Source organism: Eumetopias jubatus, unplaced genomic scaffold (genome assembly GCF_037043125.1).
Source record: "Eumetopias jubatus isolate StellerSeaLion01/CBP00866 unplaced genomic scaffold, mEumJub1_p1.0 scaffold_13, whole genome shotgun sequence".
Lineage (NCBI taxonomy): Eukaryota > Metazoa > Chordata > Mammalia > Carnivora > Otariidae > Eumetopias > Eumetopias jubatus.
Genome location: NW_028274819.1, coordinates 13,432,036 through 13,452,998, shown reverse-complemented (window position 1 = coordinate 13,452,998; position 20,963 = coordinate 13,432,036). Strand labels below are relative to the sequence as shown.

Sequence of the window (20,963 nt, the reverse complement as noted above, 5' to 3'; positions counted from 1 at the left end):
GCCTGCAGACTTGGAGCTAGGACTGGAGCATGCTCCATCTGAAGCTGATGGTTAAGTGGGTAGAAAATCGAGGAGCAATTGCTCCCCAAGACAGAGGAGACAGGTGGACACTGGGTAGACAGGTGCCTCGGATGTGCGATTAGGACTTCCTATTTCCCAAAGCACCTCTTCCCCTGTTTACCCCACTGAGCTCACACCAGTTCTATGCAATTGCCCAGGCCTTATTACCCGAGATATTCAAAATATTGAACAACCAGCATGACATGGGCACTGGCCAAGCAGAAGGGAACTGTCTTAGTCCTTGGGGACTATTATAACAAGGTACCATGGTCTGGCTGACTTATGAACAATAGACATTTTTCTCACAGTTCTGGAGGCCGGAATTCCAAGATCAGGAGCCAGCTCAGTCGGGTTCCAGTGAGAACCCCCTTCTGGGCTGCAGATGGCTGACCTCTCATTGTATCCTCACAGGGCAGAAAGCCAGTGAGCGAGTTCTCGCACCTCCTCTTCTGTGGACATGAATCCCATGATGAGGGCTCCGCCCTGGTGGTTTAATGACCTCCCAGGGCCCCAGCTCCAAATGCCATCATACTGGGGGTTAGGATTTCAAGATATGGATTCTGAGGGTGACACAGACATGCTGTCCATCACAGGCCTCTGGCTATGAACCACGAGGATGGCCACCTTGGGGAACACCGGGGGGACCATAACCTGGTTGCCCTCAATTTCCAGGTGAAGTACCGAAGCCAAGAGAGATGTTTAGGCTTGTGCCCTGGTCACATGGTGAGTTGGTGGCAAGAAGCCAAGACTCCCGCCACCAACTCTAGGCTTCTTTCCACTGTCCTAATCTACCCCTCTGTCTCAAAACCAGGGAGGTGAAGTGAGGCGGGATTGGGGCCACCAGGGAAGAGTCACTATTCTGATCCCAGACGCTTGGAGGAAGAAGCCAGCACCCGTATAGCACACATGGAGTGCTGCTTAGCGGGTGCCACAAAACCCGGGAAAGCAGCACCTGCCAGACAGCAGGGATCGAGAACAGCCTGGGAGTCCAGGATGGGAGTGTGCGTGCCACCAGACGGCAGATGCCAGGGGGGTTGCAGCTATTCTGGGGCACAGGCAGTGGCCTGCCCCCCAGCTGCCCTCCCCTCCCCCAGGGCCTTATTGATGTAGGCTCCAAGACCTGAGACTTCTGGGCCAATCAGTCAGGCCAAAGGGAGTCAGCGCCTTACAGAAAAGAGCGCGATTAAATACTGTCTCAAATCCTGGTAAACGCCTGGTCATTGCCCTTGTTAGAAGTCACCCGATCTGCTCAGAATCATCTGGGCCAAATACTCCTGCTGGTTCACAGCCCTCTCGGGAGCTTCCCAGGTAGACTCTGAATCAGCCCCCTTGCCCGAAGGGCAGGAAGAGACTGAGGAAAGAGGCAGCCCACTCCCGGTCAGTGGGTGGCAATTTTAATACTAAGGGAAGGAACTTACATTCGAGGCTTGTCCTGGGCAGCAGCAAGATGAATGGGTCCCCATACCCGCCTTCCAGATCCCAAAAGTTTCTATAAAGAAGCCATAACTGGGTCCAGTCAAGTACACCGTGCAGGTGTTCTCAACACCGCATCACTAGCTCAAGACTGTAGCCTTGGAGCAGGCTCTGAGTAAGAAACCACAAGCAGAACCCACATTCCAAGGACGGGGGTCGGGGGGAGAAGTTTGAGGAGCCTCCGCGTCCCTGGGGCCAGCTCACGGGTCAATCAGCAGTCACGTCTTGTGACATTCCCCAGCAACCCCCATGTGATTAGATGAAGAATCTGAGGCCCAGGGAGGGGATATTCTTTGCCCCGAGGACCCACAGCAAACTTGAAGGAGAGCTGTTGGCATTGCTTGATTTCTCAATTCAGGACCCCTTCACTTGGACTGCCTCAGACTGGGAGGCAGTCTGATTCGCCATTCTTGGGGTCATCAACCTTCCACTTCCTGGGGACAGTTGAGCTTGACCTTCATGCTCCCTATTCCTCCAGTAGGGGCCATGCCATACCTGGAGGTGTGAATTCCTGCCCTCACGCGCTGCATGAGGACCACATGGTGCCGGCCTGAGCCCCACTCTGCCTTCTGGATTCAGAGCCTGAGCCAGCCCAGAGCAGCTCTCTGGGCCAAAGGCACCACCCAGGCACAAACACCTTGGCCCCAAATGTCTCTCCTGGAGAGAGGAAAACAAATCATGGGTGAAAAAAGAAATCCCTTCTTTTCTGCCCCTGACAGGTCCCAACCTTCTTTCTATTGTGTCCACCTTCCCAGCCTAGGTGGACAACGGTGAGCATTTCCTACAGCTCTGGCATGCGCATCCCTGGGACAGACCTCAGGGACACTGCTGCTGCACAGCCCTTCCCAGTCGCTGTCTGCTCAGGCCTCTCGTCTCCTCCGGGCACCGGGCCAGGAGCAGACCCCGGAGCTGGAAGGTGGTTCCCCCTCATAACCACTCACCAAAACGAGTCTCTGCTCCACTTTGCAGGTGCCATGGGAATGTTCTGTTTTGAACCCTAGTGTGGTAACCAGGAGAATTAGGATCCCCGTTTAACAGAGGAGGAACGCTGAGGTTTAGAATGATATAGGTAAAGGCTTGGGCTTTGGAAGGAGAATAATTAGGGAGAAGTTCTTCCCCTGCCATTGGCAGGCTGTGGGAACCCACAGAGAGCACTTGCCTGGTACGAAGTAGGTGGTCAGTGAATACATTGTCATCCCCAGGAGCAGAAAGGCAGAAAATAACAGAGCTACATCTCCGACCCAACACTCCTGGCTCTCATCCAGCCGCCCTGGGAGAGAATCACAGGCAGGAATAAATCACTCCAGATGTGGCAGTTTCTCTATGCCTAAAACAAGATAGGAGGTACACCTTTATCCATGGGGACAGATGAGATGGAGCGGAAGGTCGTGGGTCACAAGGGTAGGGGTAGGTGTGATCTCCCTGCAGTTCCAGGGTATTTCCAAGTAAACCTTTGCTCATCCTATAAGTAGGAGTTACTTCCCAGGGCCTGGGAAGGAAGCCCGCAGCTTTTCTCAATCCATGCCTCCCAGTTCCTTCTGCTTAGACTATACTGCTCTCCTTTTCCAGAAAAATCTCAGGCGCGCATGTCAGCTCCCTCCCACCATCCTCTTCCCTGAATGGTATGGATGTCCTGGCGGAGGTGACCGCCCTGAATGAATGTGCCAGAGCAATGATTCACAGTTCTGTGATGCTAATTGGAACTGCTCTGTGGTCTGGCTGTGGAGTCCAGGGCCAGCTGAAAGCATCTGGACAGCATCAAAATCATGAAAGAAAGACATGTAGGAAGGATTCAGCCCCAGCAGCTGCCCATAAGGAAGGAAGATGCAAGGAACCAGACAGGAAGGGACGATGCTTGTCAAAATCAAGGCGTTTGTATTAACCATAATTCTTTTACATTTCTCAACACAGCTAGCGAAGAGAGATGGGTAGACTATCAAGAAAGAATCAAAGGGAATTTCTAAATCGAGCATTTTCTGTCGATAATGAGCAAAGTAGTGCCATTAAGGACCATATCAAATAAGCTATAAACAACTGGATATTTTTGTCAGTCATTACCGTGGCATTGTTTTTATAAGCTCGCTATGTACATCTTATTACCCCCTTGATTCATATTCAGAGGACTTGGGAGAAATAATGTTTTCCTTATTGTTGCCTCTTGGTTCATTAAAATCTATATTTCATAGAATGAAGCAAGCTATCTCGCCTGAGAGATGCAAGTCTATAAAATCACCTAAGGGGTGAAATCACACCACAAAATGTGAACAATAAATAGCTTGTAGAAAAACACACACACACACACACACAATCTAATGAAGGTGATATCTGCAATTAAAAAAAAGTCAATGAGCTTATAAAGAGCACCTGACAAGGTAAAAGAGGGAAGAGAGGACAAATGCACGGAGCAAATGCATGGCTTTCTCAGGGAGAAAGCCCCTCCCTGAGCACGCCGCCCGCCATGGGAGCACGGAGCCCTGTGTTTACCTACCTGGACCATCCTGCATTCTCCTTTGAGCAACTTTGCATCTTTACAATCATTTGAGATCTTTTTTCCCTGTGTCCCTTTCCCCAGAAAGGGACCTTGCCTGTTTTCTTGACTGCTATATTTCCAGTGCTTACCGTGGTACCTGGTGCATAGTAGGGGCTCAGTAAATAAGAAGAGCTCTCTTTCTGAATCCCCTTAGGGAGAACTGTAGATTCATGGCCAGCTGCTTCCACAGTCCCTTCATCACAGGCTGTGTGGATGGAGGCCAAGCAGTCATCCTTCAGATCCATCAAGCCTGAGTCCTACATCTGCCCCTGTGCCCAGATTTGCTTTTCTCCAAAACACTAATCATCACTTACCATGTATGTGTTTGTGTGTATGTTCATTGTCTGTCTCCAGAAAGTGAGCACAAGAGAACTGAAACTTTGTTTTATTCACTACTAAAGAGGGGGCAGTCAAAATGTGTAACCACCAGCCATCATGGACACCACTCAGAATGGATATTGGACCCAAATGCCCTACAGGGGCACACTGTATATCCATCAAACCTGGCTATACTCCAGTTCATAGGACAGGGTCTTGGAATATAGTAGGTGCTCAATAAATATGTGTTGAATAAGTGGATGGGTTTCAGTCACGCTCTGTGTTAGATGGGACATTAGAGCTACCCAGCATATATTGGTTTCTTTCTGGCTCCATGCTGCCAACTCTGGTCAACTAAGGAAGCAGTAGGTCCCTTTCTTCTGTCCCCAGCCTCCCTCCCACCACAGCAAATTTGGCCATACAACCTCTCTCAACAGACCCTCAAAGCAGCAAATAATCTGCTCTTCCCACCTCCTGCTCCACTGGAAACTGGTTGTAAATTTCCATCTGTTATTTCACCGTTTTATATCCACTTCTGTCTCTTCTATCAGCCCCAGAAGCCTCTCTCACCAGTAGCACCAGTGGTAAAGAGTAGTGTCCCCAGATAGACATTGAACCAGCGCAGGCTGGTTTCACCCGGAGAGCTTTGATAACGCTCTCAGCAAAGGGGGCCCAGCAACAGGTGCGGCTGACCCAATGCTTCAGAGTGAACTTGCTCATTCACACTGCAAAGGCTTGCGAAGTTCTTGCACTTATTATGTACCGGACACCAGAGGAAGACTGTAAACAAAGGAGTACACCTGCCCAAAATTTGCTCACAGCCCAGCAAGGGAGACAGACAGACGAGCATGTGATTATACTGAGAACTTCCAAGAGAAGGAAGCTGAAGAGCACAGAAAGCTGCCATTCCTAACAAATTTTAGTTTGTTTTCTCATCTTAGCAAAATTAACTTTTCAGAGAAACATCCCTGATAAATGCCTGGCGACCCAGGTGTTTTATGTCGGCATGTCTGAGCCCTGCAGCTGCCTAGGACTTTCAGGACAAAGGCAGTGACTCTGAGAAAGATTTGGCCAACAGAATACTGGGTGACAAAAGCAGCTACCTGCACTCACTCCTCACTTCCCATCAGCCTTGCGTCCTCTCCACATTTCCCTCTCCCCAAGGGAAGGGGTGGAAGCGAGGGGCAGAGAGCAGGAGCGAAGGCAACCACATTACATATGAAGGCACCTCATCTTGAGACATGCAATTATGAGAATTTACTATCTATGCCTCCAGAGCATCTATATCCACCTGCTCAATCCCTCTGCACATATGCACAGGCAGGCACACACACCCAGGCACACATGCATACACACCTTAGCCGCACACACACGCGCGCGCGCGCGCACACACACACACACACACACACACACATGCACGCACGCGCGCTGCTCTAAACTGTTAAGGAATGGTGCAGGATGGCAACATTCAACTCCAAAGGGAGGGTGTGGAAGATCAACAAGACAGTGGCAGGCAGCAAACATTGAAAAAGCCCAAGAACCGATCCAGGGCTCCAGGAACCAAGGAGCGGAAAGAAAGTACAAGCTAGCCCCAAGTAATAAGGATGGGCTGGGATTACTGCCCAAAACCAAGTGCTATGATTGGAGGTGTGGTTCCATACTCACCTCCACCAACTTCCTCCCTAGATAATGGCAATAACAGCAGTGAAGGTTTGTTGAGAGTTGGCGGTGTGCCAGGTGCAATGACCTATTTTACGTGAGTTGTTTCATTTTTCCAGCACCCCCGAGTCAGGTATTATCACTGTTGTTGTTGCCATTGTCGTTGTTGTTGTCACATAGCCCTTGCTGTAACCACTGTGTTCTGTAGGCTCCCACCGCATAATAATGCATCCCAGGTTGAATCAAGACATTTTGAAAACTGAAAAGGGCACTCAGTCCTCTTTTATATAACGAAACTAATCATAATGGTAGGGGGTTAGTCATAGAGCTTCTAGAAAGGGCCAGGAACTGTGCCAGGTTCTACCTGTGTTGCCTCTTTCAAACCCTCCAACAGCCCTTGAGGTACATCCTGAAATCACGCCCATTTCAGAGATGAGGAAACTGAGCACAGCGAGGGTAAGTGACAGAGCTAATGACTGGTGCAGTGGGAGTTACAAGTTAACAATTAACTATGAGTTGAGCATTGCTCTGATTTACCCAGTTAGTGTGATTCCACATGCTTCCCCAGCAGCAACAGTACCTGTCCCAGTGCCCCAATTAATGATGTTCTCCTTGGCGTTTCCTTTAGATTAATATGGTGTTTGCTCAGCACCCTCTGTGGCTGGCCATTCGTATTATTTTCATCTTTTTCATTATCACAAATATTCCTGCTCTGAATACTTTGGTATGAACTACTGTCTTACCAATTACCAGGTCAAAGGGATGAGCAACTTCCTAAGTGGGCCTGAGCCAGTTCCCAGTGGCTGCAGTAAGTGCACATGTATCTAGCTCCTCCGTACCCAGCACATGGAATTTTACAGATGTTTTTATCATTACTGGGGGGTTGGTATTTTGGGGTGGGGGGAGGGGCAGAGGGAGACAGAGAATCTTAAGGAGGCTCCATGCACATCGTGGAGCCCAACAAGGGGCTCAATCTCACGACCCTGATATCATGACCTGAGGCAAGACCACGAGTCAAATGCTTAACCTCCTGAGCCACCACCCAGGCGCCCCTCTCATTCCTGGTTTAACTGCTATCACAAAATGCTTTTCATTGTTCTGCATTTACTCTCTAGTGAAAGAGAGTTATTCCTCCAAACATTCTTCCACACAACGTTTGTATCCGTTTTCAACTGCTGCATAACAAATTGCCACAAACTGAGTGGCTTAGAACAACACTCATGTATTAGCCAATGGCTCCATAGTCCTGGCACAGCATGGCTGGGCTCTCTACCCAGGGTATTTCGTGAGGCTGAAGTCCACACGTTGGCGAGCTACACTGTCATCCGGATCTCCAGGCCATCTTCTAAACTCAGATCCAAGTCCTTGCAGATTCCTCGCAGGCTGTCGGCCAAGGGTCAGTCTCAGCAACCGGAAAGTTCTCAGGCCCTTTCCACATGCCCCTCCACCCCATTCTCAGAGCTGGCAATGGACAGTATCCCTTTTAAGGGTTAACCTGTAGATAACAACAACCTGGGTAATCTCCCTTTTGATAACACAAAGTCAGCTGACGATGGGGATAATCACGGGAGTGATATCCCATCATATTCACAGATTCAGATGAAACTCCATGGGAAGGGAGTATATGAGGTGTGCACAGGAGATGGAAATTTTGAGGGTTATTTTAGTTACCTCTTGCTATAACAAATTACCACAAATTTAGTGGCTTAAAACAACTGTATTATCTTACAGTTCTGGACATCACAAGTCCTAACATCGGTCACAGGGCTATATTCCTTCAGAGGCTCTAGGAGAGAACCTATTTCCTTGCTTTTTCTAGCTTTTAGAGGCTGCATTCCTTGACTCTTGGCCCCTTCCTCATCTCCAGGGTCAGCAAGTAGCATCTTCAAACCCTGCTTCCACCATCAGATCTCCTTCTCTGACTCTCCTACCCCTCTTTCCCTTTGAGGGATCCTTATTACTACATTAGACCCACCAGGTGGATCTCATCTCAAGATCCTTAATTTAATCACATCTACAAAGTCCTTGTTGCCACAGAAAGTGACATATTTTCAGATTTCAGAGATTAGAATAAAAACTTCTTTGGGGACCATTCTTTGACCTACCACAAGGGCCATTTTAGGATCTTGTCTACCATGGTGTTTTGGGTTTGGTTTGGTTTTGTTTTTTATTGAGATGCAATTAGCATATATAACACTCTATTTTCTATATTTGCATCAGAAGAATTTATGTATTCTATCAATTTTAAAATGATATCTGTGGGGCGCCTGGGTAGCTCAGTCGGTTAAGCATCTAACTCCTGATTTCGGCTCAGGTAATGATCTCAGGGTCATGAGATCAAGCACCCCCCACCACCCCTGATGGGCTCTGTGCTCAGCAAAGAGTCTGCTCAAATTTCTCTCTCTCCCTCTCCTTATGCCCCTCCCCTGGCTAGTGCACTCTCTCTCGCTTTCTCTCTCTCTCTCTAAAATAAATAAATCTCTTAAAAATAAAATAAATAAAATGATATCTGTAGCATTTTATAACATATTTTGTATGGATTATTTTAAATCACCTATGTCTAAAATCTGTTTCTCCATTGAGTTTCCTTTCTCTAATTCTGTTTTATCATTTTTTGCTAAAGGAAACCTTATTGTCTTTCAATGTTATGCATTTGTCGGAAGCCATCTTGTCACAAATATCATTCTCCATATTTCCTTGACGCACAGAAAGACAAGACATCTTCTCTCCACAGCTAGGACAAATGTGCTATTCTGTTCACTCCCTGATTTGCATTTTGTTATTGTTCATTTCTCTCTTTAATTCTTTGGACCATTTGGAACTTCTTCAATGTATAAAAATGAAGTATGGTACCAATGTCTCAATAACCTTCTTACTTGGAGATGACTTTCAACACTGTGGTTTCATTTCCCATTTTCATTTTCTCTATTCTGATAGTGAGAATCATTTCCTTGACATATGAGGTATCCCATGGTCATTTTCTGAAGCACAAACACTGGGTAATGCCATGGACTGATTTTCAGTTTGCAACACATGTTTTAATCTTTTAGTTAGGAAAGTCCACCACCACTGCTACTCAGCATTCCCCCTTCATCATCGTCATCTTCATTAACATCCTCTGTGCATCCGTGTCCATTTTTCCCCAGATGGCTTCCACCATCAGTTCACCAGGTTCTGCTAAATACTTCACTAAATTATTATACTATAAAATGCAAAGTCATCTTCCTTATTTCTAAGCTTTCCCCACAACTAGGGAGTTTAACTTTCCATTTCTTCCTGTATCTTCATTCTATGGAGGTTTCGTAATTGTCCCTCAACACATTTTTCGTGTGGTAGGTTACATTTATTCTCATGTATTTAAAGGTTTTCTGTCATTATCTCAACTCATTTGGCGTGTATGTCAAGAAATCTTAATAAGGAAAATGATTTTTCAATTCATTTGTATCTACAACTCTAAGATTAATTTCTGTGTATTTTCCCAGTAGAGTAAATCCTTGACTTTCATGATTGAACAGTCACAGTTTCAATAACTCACAAGAGACCACGAAAGGCCGTGGTATGTAATAATTTATCATTTTGCTCGGGCTCAAAATCGAATCACTCCTACTGTAAGGCTGCTAGGTAGGAGAAAGTCACTTTGCTAAGGGAAGTAGCCAGGAACACTGCATAAGAGCAATGCTGGATATTATCCATCCTTCACCCTTCCCCAATCCTTTGCCTTGGTAGGTCACATGACCATTTGCACATTAAAGGTCCTGAGAAATCTGGCAATAAATAATCTGTTTCATTTTGTTTAACTCAATATTTCTTTTTTTTAAGATCTTATTTATTTATTTGATGGAGAGAGAGAGAGAGAGAGAGCCCAAGTAGGCAGAGCGGCAGGCAGAGGGAGAAGGAGAAGCAGGCTCCCTGCTGAGCAAACAGCCCGACGCGGGGCTCGATCCCAGGTCCCTGGGATCATGACCCGAGCTGAAGGCAGACACTTAACCTACTGAGCCACCCAGGTGCCCCATAACTCAATATTTCTCAAACTATTTGAGAACAAACATTTTTCTTGTGGCACACAGTGTACCATGAGACACCAGTTTGGGAACAATGCTTTAATACTTAACTTACAGAATGATTCTGAGTAAAAGATCATTTAACAGATTTCTGCCCCATTTATCCTTACTTTTTTTTTTTTTTACAGAAGACATTCTATACAATGGTCTTATATGCAGTGGTCGGTGGGGGTTTTCTGAAGGTTTTGAGGCTTATCCTGCCCCAGAATACATTCAAATCATGTGCAAGTGGGATATTTTCTTTTATTTTCCCACTTCTGTGCAATTTGTTTTCCCTTCTACATGATGATTTCAGTAATTTTATACTCTGCCTTGTATTTTATTTTATTTGTTCATTTAACAAACACATCTGTAGTGTTCACTGTGTCTAAGTACTTTATAAACGACTCATATAACCTAAAATAACTCCACGAGTTAGATACCATCATTATTATCCCAATTGTACATGCCAGAAAACTGTAGTTTCAAATGGTAACAAGGCATTCTTGCCTAGATCTGATTTTTTTTAAGAAAACTGTCACAGGTAGTTTCCTTTACTCATATTATTGGTCTCATGGTAAACATAAATTTCGTATTATGTAAAGGAAGAAAACCTCCATTCTCTGTCACTTGTTTTTTAATGTGCCTTTAGTCAACATTAAATATTGAAATGTTCTGATTACCTTTCTTAGCCTCTATTGAAATAATTATGTTTTCTATCATTTTTCAGTGAATGTTAATAACATGCTAGCTTTGCTTTACTGAGGCCAACAGTCCATGTTTACGGTGGATTGCTTGTTCCCGTGTGTTGCTTTGTTTTGTGCATTAAGATTAACATTTTATTTCTAAGCTCATAAATGAGTTGAAAAACCATTCACTTCTGTAAGGGAAGGGGAGACACAAATCATATTTACCTCAGCCAATTCAATATATCAATATTAATGAAGTAGTTACCATGTTACTCTATACCAGATATTGTAGAACATGAAAGATTCCAAAATGAGCATAATATGAGGACAATGCTTCGCAGCAGAACTTCTAAGACCATAAAGGAAAAAGAATCGTGTTAGAGAAGACAATGATTTTGAGGACTTTATATGTGCCTAGAATCTGTACAACTTAACAGGTGTTTTCTGCTCCTCGATTTTGGTTTTCCCCAAAGACTTAAGATATTACTTAAACAGCAGAGGCCCCAGATAAACTAGGTGAACACGCAGGACTAACATGACCTCTGTAAGGGCGAAGTCTTCATCCATCTTATTGGCAGCTATATGCCTATTGTGTAGCCAAGTACCAGACTCACAGCGAGTGCTCAATAAACAATTTTATTAAAATGAAGAAATGAGCCAGCTCTTTGACCAAACCAACTGGTCTAGCTGGTTTTTCAAAGGCAGAGTGGCTAGAAATTTGTTCAATGGGTCATCAAGAAAGAAAATGATGCCAAGACTTCATCTTCAGGTGAGGTCAGTCTGTGGGGGGAGGGACAGAGAGCTTGTAGAAATGGGAACGGGATGGCAGACAGAGTCCTTGGGACCTGGAGAAAGAGATCAAGACTACGAGGTTTTCTGGAAGCTTCCACTCTCCTAGAAATAGAGCCGAGTGTATCTGCAGTCCCAGGTACCCCACCTGGACCAGCACTTGGCGCTTTGCCTCCCAACACTCTCCGAGCTTGCGGGGTCAGGACTTAGGGACAATTAAGGAACACAGAAAAGGTCTCACCTTCCATAATTGTCCCTGACAAGCCCTGAGCCAGTCCAGCCACCTGTTACCTGGTGACCAAAATAGATTCAGACCCCGGCAAACAGATGCTACATGTGGACTGAATACATATATCCCGCCAAGTGAGCAAACTTGTCACAAGCACTTCTCCTTTCCTTCCACCCTTTTTCATGTCTTCATTGCCTTCCCCAATTTCTCCCCCGGCCCTTTGAGAAGTTGCTTTCCCCTTTCCAAACCATCTCTCTTTTCCCTTCTGGGCCCTCCTCCATCTCAGCTTCCAGATCCTTGCTTTGCCCCCACTCCAACCTCTCCCACTGGGCCCTTTTGCCTTCTCCCCGTGCCTGCTCCTCTGCCTTCGCCCCTGCCTGCTCCCGGGCCCCCTCCCCCTGAGCCCCCCTTGCCCTATCACTCGGACCCCCGCAGGTGGCTGTGGATGCTGCCCCTGCTTCCTTGTCATCTCTCTCATCTTGGTGGGGTCCATAGCCAGCTCTCCTGTTGCTCAGAGATGTGGAGGCAGTTGCTAAGAGACAGTGAAACGTCAGTACCTGGCCCTCGAGGAAAAAAGGGAGCGAAAAAGGGAGAGAGGAGGGGGAGAGAGGAAAGGAAGGCGGAGGGAGGGGAAGACCTGGCGGAAGCCACGAACCCCAGCAGTCTCAGCACCAGCTGAGTTTCGGGAAGAAGCATTCGGATTCTGTGAACTTTCTTCTAAGCATCCTCTCTCTGATTCCCCTTTTTGAGTAAAAGAAGTCCCTGGGAGCACAGGGCAGGAAACCACAGAGGATGCTGCCCTGGGATCCAGGAGCCATGGAGGAGGAGAGGCCGGGGGAGGGGAAGTGCCGGCGAGGCAATCTGTTCTCCTGAAGCAGCAAGCGGGATTCCAGGATGAGGGAGGGAGACCCGTGTCTGCTGCAGATTGATGGCTGTGCCCTTGGAACAGAGTAAGTGGGCTCCTGAGGGCCTGTGGGAGTGCAAGCCGAGACCCCGGGGTTCAGAAAAATGGGTCTGGATAAAGGAGCTGGGTGATTTCCCAGTGGGCGGGATTGAGGCTGGAAATGCTGGGAAGGGAGGCAGTGCTAGACCAAGGGGGTGAGGGAGGACAAGTGAGGACAACCAGGGGCCACAGAGGATGCGGGGGCCACAAGGGACACGGGTGAATGGCGGGGCCGAGACACCCGTGTGTCATCGTGTGGTCTCTCCTGCCTGACCAAATGTGGGCGTGGGCTCACGCTGGGGGGCAGAGTGGGGCGCTTGTAGAAAGGGCGCTAGGATTAAGGGCGTGCATGGGGGGATGGGGGCAGACTGGAAAGGGGGCTCTGCAGGAGAGCGTATACAGAAGAAAGCTGGGCAGAAAATTGGGTGGTGTGAGTGCAGGGCAGGGCAAAATGTGGGGATCACAGGAGAACAATGTGTGCATTTGTGCGTGCGTGTGTGCGTGTGTGTGTGTGTGCGTGTGTGTGTGTGTGTGTGTGTGTGTGCGCGGGAGAGGGTGAGGGAGGTAGAGGGGAGTGCTAACCTTGTCTGAAAGGGGTATGCAAACGACCAGCACCAGTGTGTGTGTGCATGTTTTCTTAGAGAGTTGTTCAAGGGTGGGGTGTTTAGTGCTGAGGGGCGAGGCTGGGAGGAGAAGCGAATGCATCTCGCCCAGGACAGCACCCGGGAGGAGGACGGGCAACCACAACGTGAGGGTGGGGTCCAAGCCCACTGCTGCCCACACCTGACCCGCAGTTCACAGAGAACTCTGTGGCTAGCGGCAGAGAAGAAGGGGGGCAGGGAACCCAGGAGGGGACAACGGGGTGGACAGGGCATTGGAGATCTCTGCCTGAGTGCTTTCCTTATTGACAGAGGGAATTCTGCCCCCGCCTGCTGAACACAGTGCTGGGCTGGGAGAGAGGCACTGGCTCAGGAGAAGTCGCCAAAGCTGTCCTAGCTGACCCCCATCCTGCACCTCCAGGACACATGGCTCTTTCCAGCCTTGGCAGGCAACAGTGGGTGTCACTCGGGGTCTTCCCCAACCTGGGGAAAGAAGAGCCTTCTTGGGGATTTCAGTAGATGCTGAGGCTGAGGACTCGGGCTTTCAGGAGGCCCATGGAGACCCACTCCCCGCCAGGCTCCCTTCCCAAAACACCCACCCCAGGACCCCCTTGGACTCAAGCCCCCTGGGCCATCAGGAGGAATGGCTTCTGAGACCTCCAATGCTGGAGACCCAGATGCAGCCCTGGCCTCCTAATAGGTCCCCGATGTGGGACAGGGCTCAGGGTTTTTAGACTTACCAGAACCTTTCATGTCCTCCCCCCAGCCACCCACCACCAGCACCTCTCCAACATAATACAGAGAGGAAGCACCCAGCAGTCATGAGTGAGAGGAGCACAGATCCCCAGAGACCTTTCTATGACCTGCTAGCAGCTGGTCCAGGCTCATCCTCAGCTCCTTCCTCTCCCAAGTTTTGATCATCTTCTCAGACCCTGAGGGACCTCAGCTGGATTTTCTGTCCCCTGGGCTCCAAAGGGGGCTTCCTGGGGATCTCACCTAAGGAGCCCTCTGGTGCTTAGAGGCTCTGGGGAAAGGCTTGAGCCATGATACCACATGCCCAGAAGCCCCACCTTCCAGGACTCTGGCCCTGATGTAGCTGTCTTTCTGAGCCACTGACTCTTGATTCATGGACACAGTCTCAGCTCCAGTGGGCTCCCTACAGTACTGTTGTTGTTAGCTGTCTAAGATGGGTGACACCTGGTCCCAGCTGCCCTGGCCTGGTCCCCCCCACCCAGCCATGCTGCTGGTCTGCCTCCTCTTGGCAGCCGGGGTGATGCGCTCGGACGCCGGCACCAGCTGCCCCGTGCTTTGTACGTGCCATAACCAGGTGGTGGACTGCAGCAGCCAGAGGCTCTTCTCCGTGCCCCCTGACCTGCCAATGGACACCCAAAACCTCAGCTTGGCTCACAACAGAATCACAGCCGTGCCGCCCGGCTACCTCACATGCTACATGGAGCTCCGCGTACTGGATCTGCGCAACAACTCCTTGATGGAGCTGCCCCCGGGCCTCTTTCTCCACGCCAAGCGCTTGGCACACCTGGATCTGAGTTACAACAACCTCAGCCACGTGCCAGCCGATATGTTCCAGCAAGCCCACGGCCTGGTGCACATCGACCTGAGCCACAACCCGTGGCTGCGCAGGGTGCATCCCCAGGCTTTCCAGGGCCTGGTGCAGCTCCGAGACCTGGACCTCAGCTACGGGGGCCTGGCCTTCCTCAGCCTCGAGGCCCTCGAAGGCCTGCCGGGGCTGGTGACCCTGCAAATCGGCGGCAACCCCTGGGTGTGCGGCTGCACCATGGAGCCGCTGCTGAAGTGGCTGCGGAACCGGATCCAGCGCTGCACGGCGGGTAAGGCGGGTGGCCAGGACTGGGCAGCCATGGGGACAGGGGGTCTTGCCTCACTGCAAGCAAAGTCTCCAAAAAACAGGGAGGGACTGAGAGCTCTTGGCAGCCGGCATGTGCCCCGGTCTGTGCTGGCCTCTGGGTGCACCAGCCCTTTCACTCCACCAGTATTATCCCTGAGGTGCTTGCTGTGCATGTTGGCCCTGGGGACCCATTCATTAATGAGACACACCCAGCCCTTGCCTCTGTGGCACTTATGACCTAAAGCAGCAGACAGATAGTAAACAAGAGTAGCTAATAATAGACAGTGTGTGCTGAGCTTTCGCCCTGACCTAAGAACTTGGCACGCACCAAGTGGCTACCCCACTCTTATGACCCCCATTTTGCAGGGGAAGAAACTGAGACCTAGAACAATGAAAAGACTTGCCCAGAGTCACTCATTTAGAAAGCAGCAGGGCTGTGGATAAAACCTAAGTTTATTTGACTTGTAAGCCCCATTCTACTCTACTCCACTCTCTGCTTTTTAAATGTTCTAAGTGCTGGGAAAACTCAGAGAAATAGAAATGGCTAACACCCTTTATTTTAGTACTTACTATCTGCTTTATTCTAAGCATATTTCATATTTAACTCATCTCGTCCTCATAAGAACCATGATGAGACACACACACGCACTACTCTATAGAGAAGGAAACCAAGGCACAGAGAGGTTCAGTAACTTGCCCAAAGCCACACAGCTGCTAAGTGTTGGAGTTGGGATTCAAACCCTGGCAGTCTGGCTGCCTTCTGGCTTTGTCCTGAAGAGTCGGGGCCAAACCTAACAGAAAGAGTCAGGGCAGAGTTCTGACTGGCCAAAGGGCCTCAGCAGAGCTCTGCAAGGTTTGGACATGGAGTGGGGAGCTGAGAAGAGAAATGGTTGTGGCAATTTAACCAACAATCCCAACTGGGGGTGCGCTGGGGACTGGAGGAGCCTGAGTCACACAGGCTTCATGGGCCCTGGCCTCTCCCGGAGGCAGGCAATGTTCAGCTGTGGTCCCCGCCCCCGTCACCAGCTCTCTCCTGTGGCAGCGCTGAGCCTTGGCACCAGCCTCCAGCAGAACAACAGGAAATAACTGGGGGCACCATCTCAGGGGATTCCCCAGAGCCCGGCTCAGAGTATGTTCTAAGGAAGCGATGCTGAGTGAGGTAGGAGGGAGAGGAGGACTGAGTGGGGAGCCCAGGACCAAAATAGTTTGGGGGGGCTGTGGGTCACGATTCCACTGTTTCTACACAGCTGTGGGAGGAAGTTCTCTGGGACCAAAATAGCTGGGGATGGAGATGGGGCAATGTTAGGGGGCATGAGGGGGAGGCTGCCTGGAGCAGTCTCCCACCTGCTCACCCTTTGCAGGCTGCACATCTTCGCCTCTCTCCTGTGCACTAAGGACGGAAAGGGCACTCTGGAGCACAGCTTCCACCACACCCGGGGGATCCCTCTTTTCTGTGATCTCTGAGGCCCTGGCTGCCCTTCAGAAGCAGCAGAGCCTCCCACCGAGCAGGACAGGGGCCTGAGATCCCATCTGTGCAACCTCATGACAGTGCAGATTAGAGACTTGTGTTCCAGAGAGGGAAAGTAACTGTCCAGTAGCCACGACTAGAAACCTAGGTCCCCTGTTCTCCACAGAATGTACTTTTTACTGCCTCCCACTCTCCAGGATATTTCCTCTTGGGTGCAAAGGACTCACCAGTGTGCATAGGACCAGGCGATCCCTTTCCCTTTGTCATCTTCTTTTTCTTCTCCCACTATTATCCATGGTTTTTGGACAAATCCCAACAAAGGGGGACAGAAGGGTGTCCTTGGGATATAACTCAACCTCAAGACTGGTCCCTTGGCTAACCAGAGGGCTTTGTCATCCCTCGGGCTCTGATTCTGAATTCCCTCACGGTCCTGCCAACTGCCCTCAGAGCCTTCTCTGCTGGATCCATACCAATTGCCCTCAGTTTCCCCCACATTCCCCAGCATCACATGGTGGCACCACCACCCCAGTCACGCACACAATAGACTTTTTGGAGTTCAGCGTCTTCAGTTCCAAGAGGAGAGCCCTTGATGGTTAACTCCAGACATGATCTCGTCCTGAGCAGGGTCTGGAGTGCTGTGCTTGTGGCCTACAGGGACCCCTCCACCTGAAGTTTGGAGCAGATTGCATCTTCTTCCCAAAACTGACTCTTCGTTTCTAAGGAGAATGATGTTCATCCATTTGTCAAAGGGGTCAATCAAAATCCATTATTTTATTCTTTTCCCCCAAAGCTACAGGATGAATAAATAGCATTTACGCACCACCTAATTTAGAAAATGTCTTCATGTTGACTCTCTTAGACAGTTTAGGTTGAATTATCCCCCTCTTACGGAGGGAGAGCATGAGAGTCAGAAAGGTAAAAAAAGGTTTGCCCAAGGTGAGGGTTTGGTGAGTGTTTATCCACCCAGCGAAAGAATGGCTGCCTGCTGGAAAGCCAGTGCTTGGTACTGAATGGCAAAACTGCTACCTGCACACCACACTCACCTCCAAGGCAGAGTAAGATGAAACCACTGACAACCATCATGCATTTATACAAGTGACCCTGGAAGGGTAAGGTGGGACCATCAATGATGGAGAGAAAAGTAATCCCACTGAAGCAGACGCCCCTCCTACAGAAGTCTATGTGCAGAATATGACCCTCACTGGCCTGTCCGGGAGACAAGCCGAGGATAATAACAAAAGCACACGCTTCCATAGTACTTATTATCCACCGGGAATATATTATTTATATATGTGAACTCATTGAGTCCTCACTACAACCCAACGAAGTAGATACTATTATTATCCTCATTTTACAGATGAAGAAAGCAAGACACAGAGGGGTTAAGTAACTCACCCACAATCACACAACCAGTGTGGGCTTGAAAGGGAATTTGAACCGAGACCAATATCTTCACGGCCCATACTCATAACCCTATACTCTACATACCTGGAAAACCACGTGGGATAGTAGAAAGACCCAACACTTCGAAGTTGGACAGAGTCATCCATCCACACGTTCACTTAACAAAGTGTCATTCACTTTCACAGATAGGAGACTGTTCAGAGACTAGGGACACCATGGGGAAAAAACTTATATTTAAGGGGGAAGAGACTGATAATTAAGAAATTGTAAGACATGATAAATACAATGGAGAAAAATGTTAAGCAGAGCAGGGAAGTAGAAAATGCCCAGAGAAAGATGAAGTGGAGTTACTATGTTATATAGAATCATATAGAAAGACCCCATTAATAAAGTGATATTTGAGCAAAGTCCCCAAGGAAGCAAGGGATGGAGCTGTGCTGAGATTCAGGGGATAAATGAGACAAATACAACAGCTCCCCCTCTCCACCCTGAAAAGGGACGTGCTCAAGGTGATGGAAGAATGATCAAAAGTGTGTATGGATGGAGCAGAGTGAACAAGGAGCAGAGGGAAAGAGATGAGAAGAGTCCTTGTAGCCCACAGTGAGGACCTTGGCTTTCATTCCATGGGAAGGTAAGAAGTCAGGCGAGGGCTTCAAGCGTAGAGTATATGACAGGACTTCAGGTATGAAAGATACTGAGCGAACTGCTTCAAGATTGTTTAAAGGCAGAAGCCAGAAACCAGTTAGGAGTCTATTGTAAGAGATGATGATGTCCCATGAAAGCCCCAGACCTACCATCAGCAGGGACTACTGGACTTGAGGCAAGTTACTAAACTCTCTGAGCAGCCATCTCTATGACTATAAAAGCTGGTATAAAAACACTTGATTCAAGTGTTGTTGAGGAGAATAAAGAAGGTAAGTAAAATTTTTGACACACAGAAGAAACTCAATAAAAAAAAAAAAACTCAACATCTCTTGGGAGGTGTGGAGGACTATCTGTTCCACTCTCTCCTCCGGCCCCTCACCATTCCTGGGTTCTGTGTTGCAGATTCTCAGCTGGCTGAGTGCCGGGGCCCCCCTGAAGTTGAGGGCGCTCCACTCTTCTCCCTCACTGAGGAGAGCTTCAAGGCCTGCCACCTGACCCTGACCCTGGATGATTACCTCTTCATTGCGTTCGTGGGCTTCGTGGTCTCCATTGCCTCCGTGGCCACCAACTTCCTCCTGGGCATCACAGCCAACTGCTGCCACCGTTGGAGCAAGGCCAGTGAAGAGGAAGAGATTTGATGTGGGCGCCTGGCGTCCCTCCATGCTGCTGGCCACCACTGCTGGTGACCACCAGACACTGCTCACTCTGGCTCTTGGTGCTCTGGCCATCTCTGTCATGACCCGAACAAGGTCGGGAAACTACCTTTCTGTGATCTTCAACTGTGGGCCAGACACTGTGCCAGAACTGGAAACGTCCGATGACTCTGACCTAGTCCTTGTCCCCAAGGCTCTTACCTCTAATGGAAGAGAGAGATTCAAAAACTATTCCCTTTAAGACAATTTGTCAGCACTCTCAGCACATAGTTATGAAAGCGCAGAGGAGGGATCATCAACTGTGCCTAGAAAAGTCCAAAAGAATTACAAGAATGGAGGAAATTTGGAGCTGACTCATCAAAAAATGTCTGCTTTGTCAAGTAGACAAAGAAGGGTGGACATGAGCAAATGACAGAGGCCAAAATATGCATGGTGTGTTGAGAACAGTGACCAACCCTTGTGACTTAAGTGTATAGAGCAGGTGTGGCAGAGGACCAAAACTTTCCTCTGACACCCAATCTTTCAGCTCCTGGAGTTGCCCACCACTGCCTCCAGAGGGAGAGAACACCTCTGTGCCAGCCCCCTAAGCCTCCTCCTGCCAGGAGCTACCAGGCGAGATCACTTCCTAATGACTGCTGCCCCATACTACATCCACCAATTGCAGCCTGCCAGTGAGGTCCCAGGTATCAAGCTGAGGTACCTACCCTTGTCTCCTGCCTCTCGCTCAAGCTTTGGCTTCAAAAGAGGGAAGCAAGAGGTCCAGCAATGGGGCAGCAAGAGTCCTGGCACCTTGGAACTCCTAATTTTGTGACTGTTCTTGCCATGGTGCTCACACCAAAGGATCTCACTAAGAAAGTATGCTGCAGTATGAGGGTAGCCAAGATTGAAGGAGGAGAAGGCCACCACAGTTACGACTGTAGGAGATTTTCTCTTTCTCCCAAGCAATTCACCCATTTAAGCATCAGGTATGAGAGCTATTAATTACCAAGCACTTGCCAGTATTGGGCACTGTGATAAGCTCTCTCCACAGACAATTCCCTTTAATGCACACATCAATCTTATGAGGTAAGCATTGTTATTCCCATTGTATAGATAAGGAAATGAAGACTCAAAAAGAGTTTAAAGTCACATGTTGCTTAACAAGCAAAATAAAGGCTGTGCTCTTTCTACCCTATCCAAGCTGGGAAATATCACAGTTCCCTCTAAAGTTATATAAGTTCGAGTTCAAGTAGTTCTGATGAATAAGTGCTCCCAGTAATAGCCAGGCACTCTTTGGGCACTTTTAAATCTACTGACTCACTTATTTCAATTCTCACAGCAACACTGCCTAGTGGTCTTTATTATTCTCATTTTACAGATGAATTAATTGTAGAGAGCTGAGTATCTTACCCAAGCTTTATCTGGGTAAACTCTAGAAGGAAGGTGAGAGTCAGCTCCAGTTATGGAAACTGTGTCTAATCAGTCCATCAAAAATCAAGCAACTTCATGTGCAAAGCACTATTATCATCATTGCTGCTGTCATGTCCATCCTCATCATCAGCCTCATCAGCTCCTTCCCTGAATTTGTTCAGCACTGGACAGCTCCTAACATGCTGTTTGC

The 20,963-nt window shown here is 48.7% G+C and overlaps 1 protein-coding gene across 1 annotated transcript; it reads left to right on the top strand.

The window, feature by feature from the left end:
• Window positions 1-14,400: 14,400 nt before the first annotated feature.
• On the top strand, window positions 14,401-19,348 carry LRRC55 (leucine rich repeat containing 55). The gene is made up of 2 exons (XM_028111142.2): window positions 14,401-15,176; window positions 19,113-19,348. The coding sequence occupies exons 1-2, from the start codon at window positions 14,516-14,518 to the stop codon at window positions 19,346-19,348; spliced, it is 897 nt and encodes a 298-aa protein (XP_027966943.1). The 5' UTR covers window positions 14,401-14,515.
• Window positions 19,349-20,963: the final 1,615 nt, after the last annotated feature.

Excerpts from the sequence above, each read along its gene's own strand:
- LRRC55 (XM_028111142.2), top strand. The coding sequence starts at position 14,516 with ATGGGTGACACCTGGTCCCAGCTGCCCTGGCCTGGTCCCCCCCACCCA. Across the intron at positions 15,177-19,112 it reads GATCCAGCGCTGCACGGCGG|ATTCTCAGCTGGCTGAGTGC; the intron begins GTAAGGCGGGTG and ends TCTGTGTTGCAG.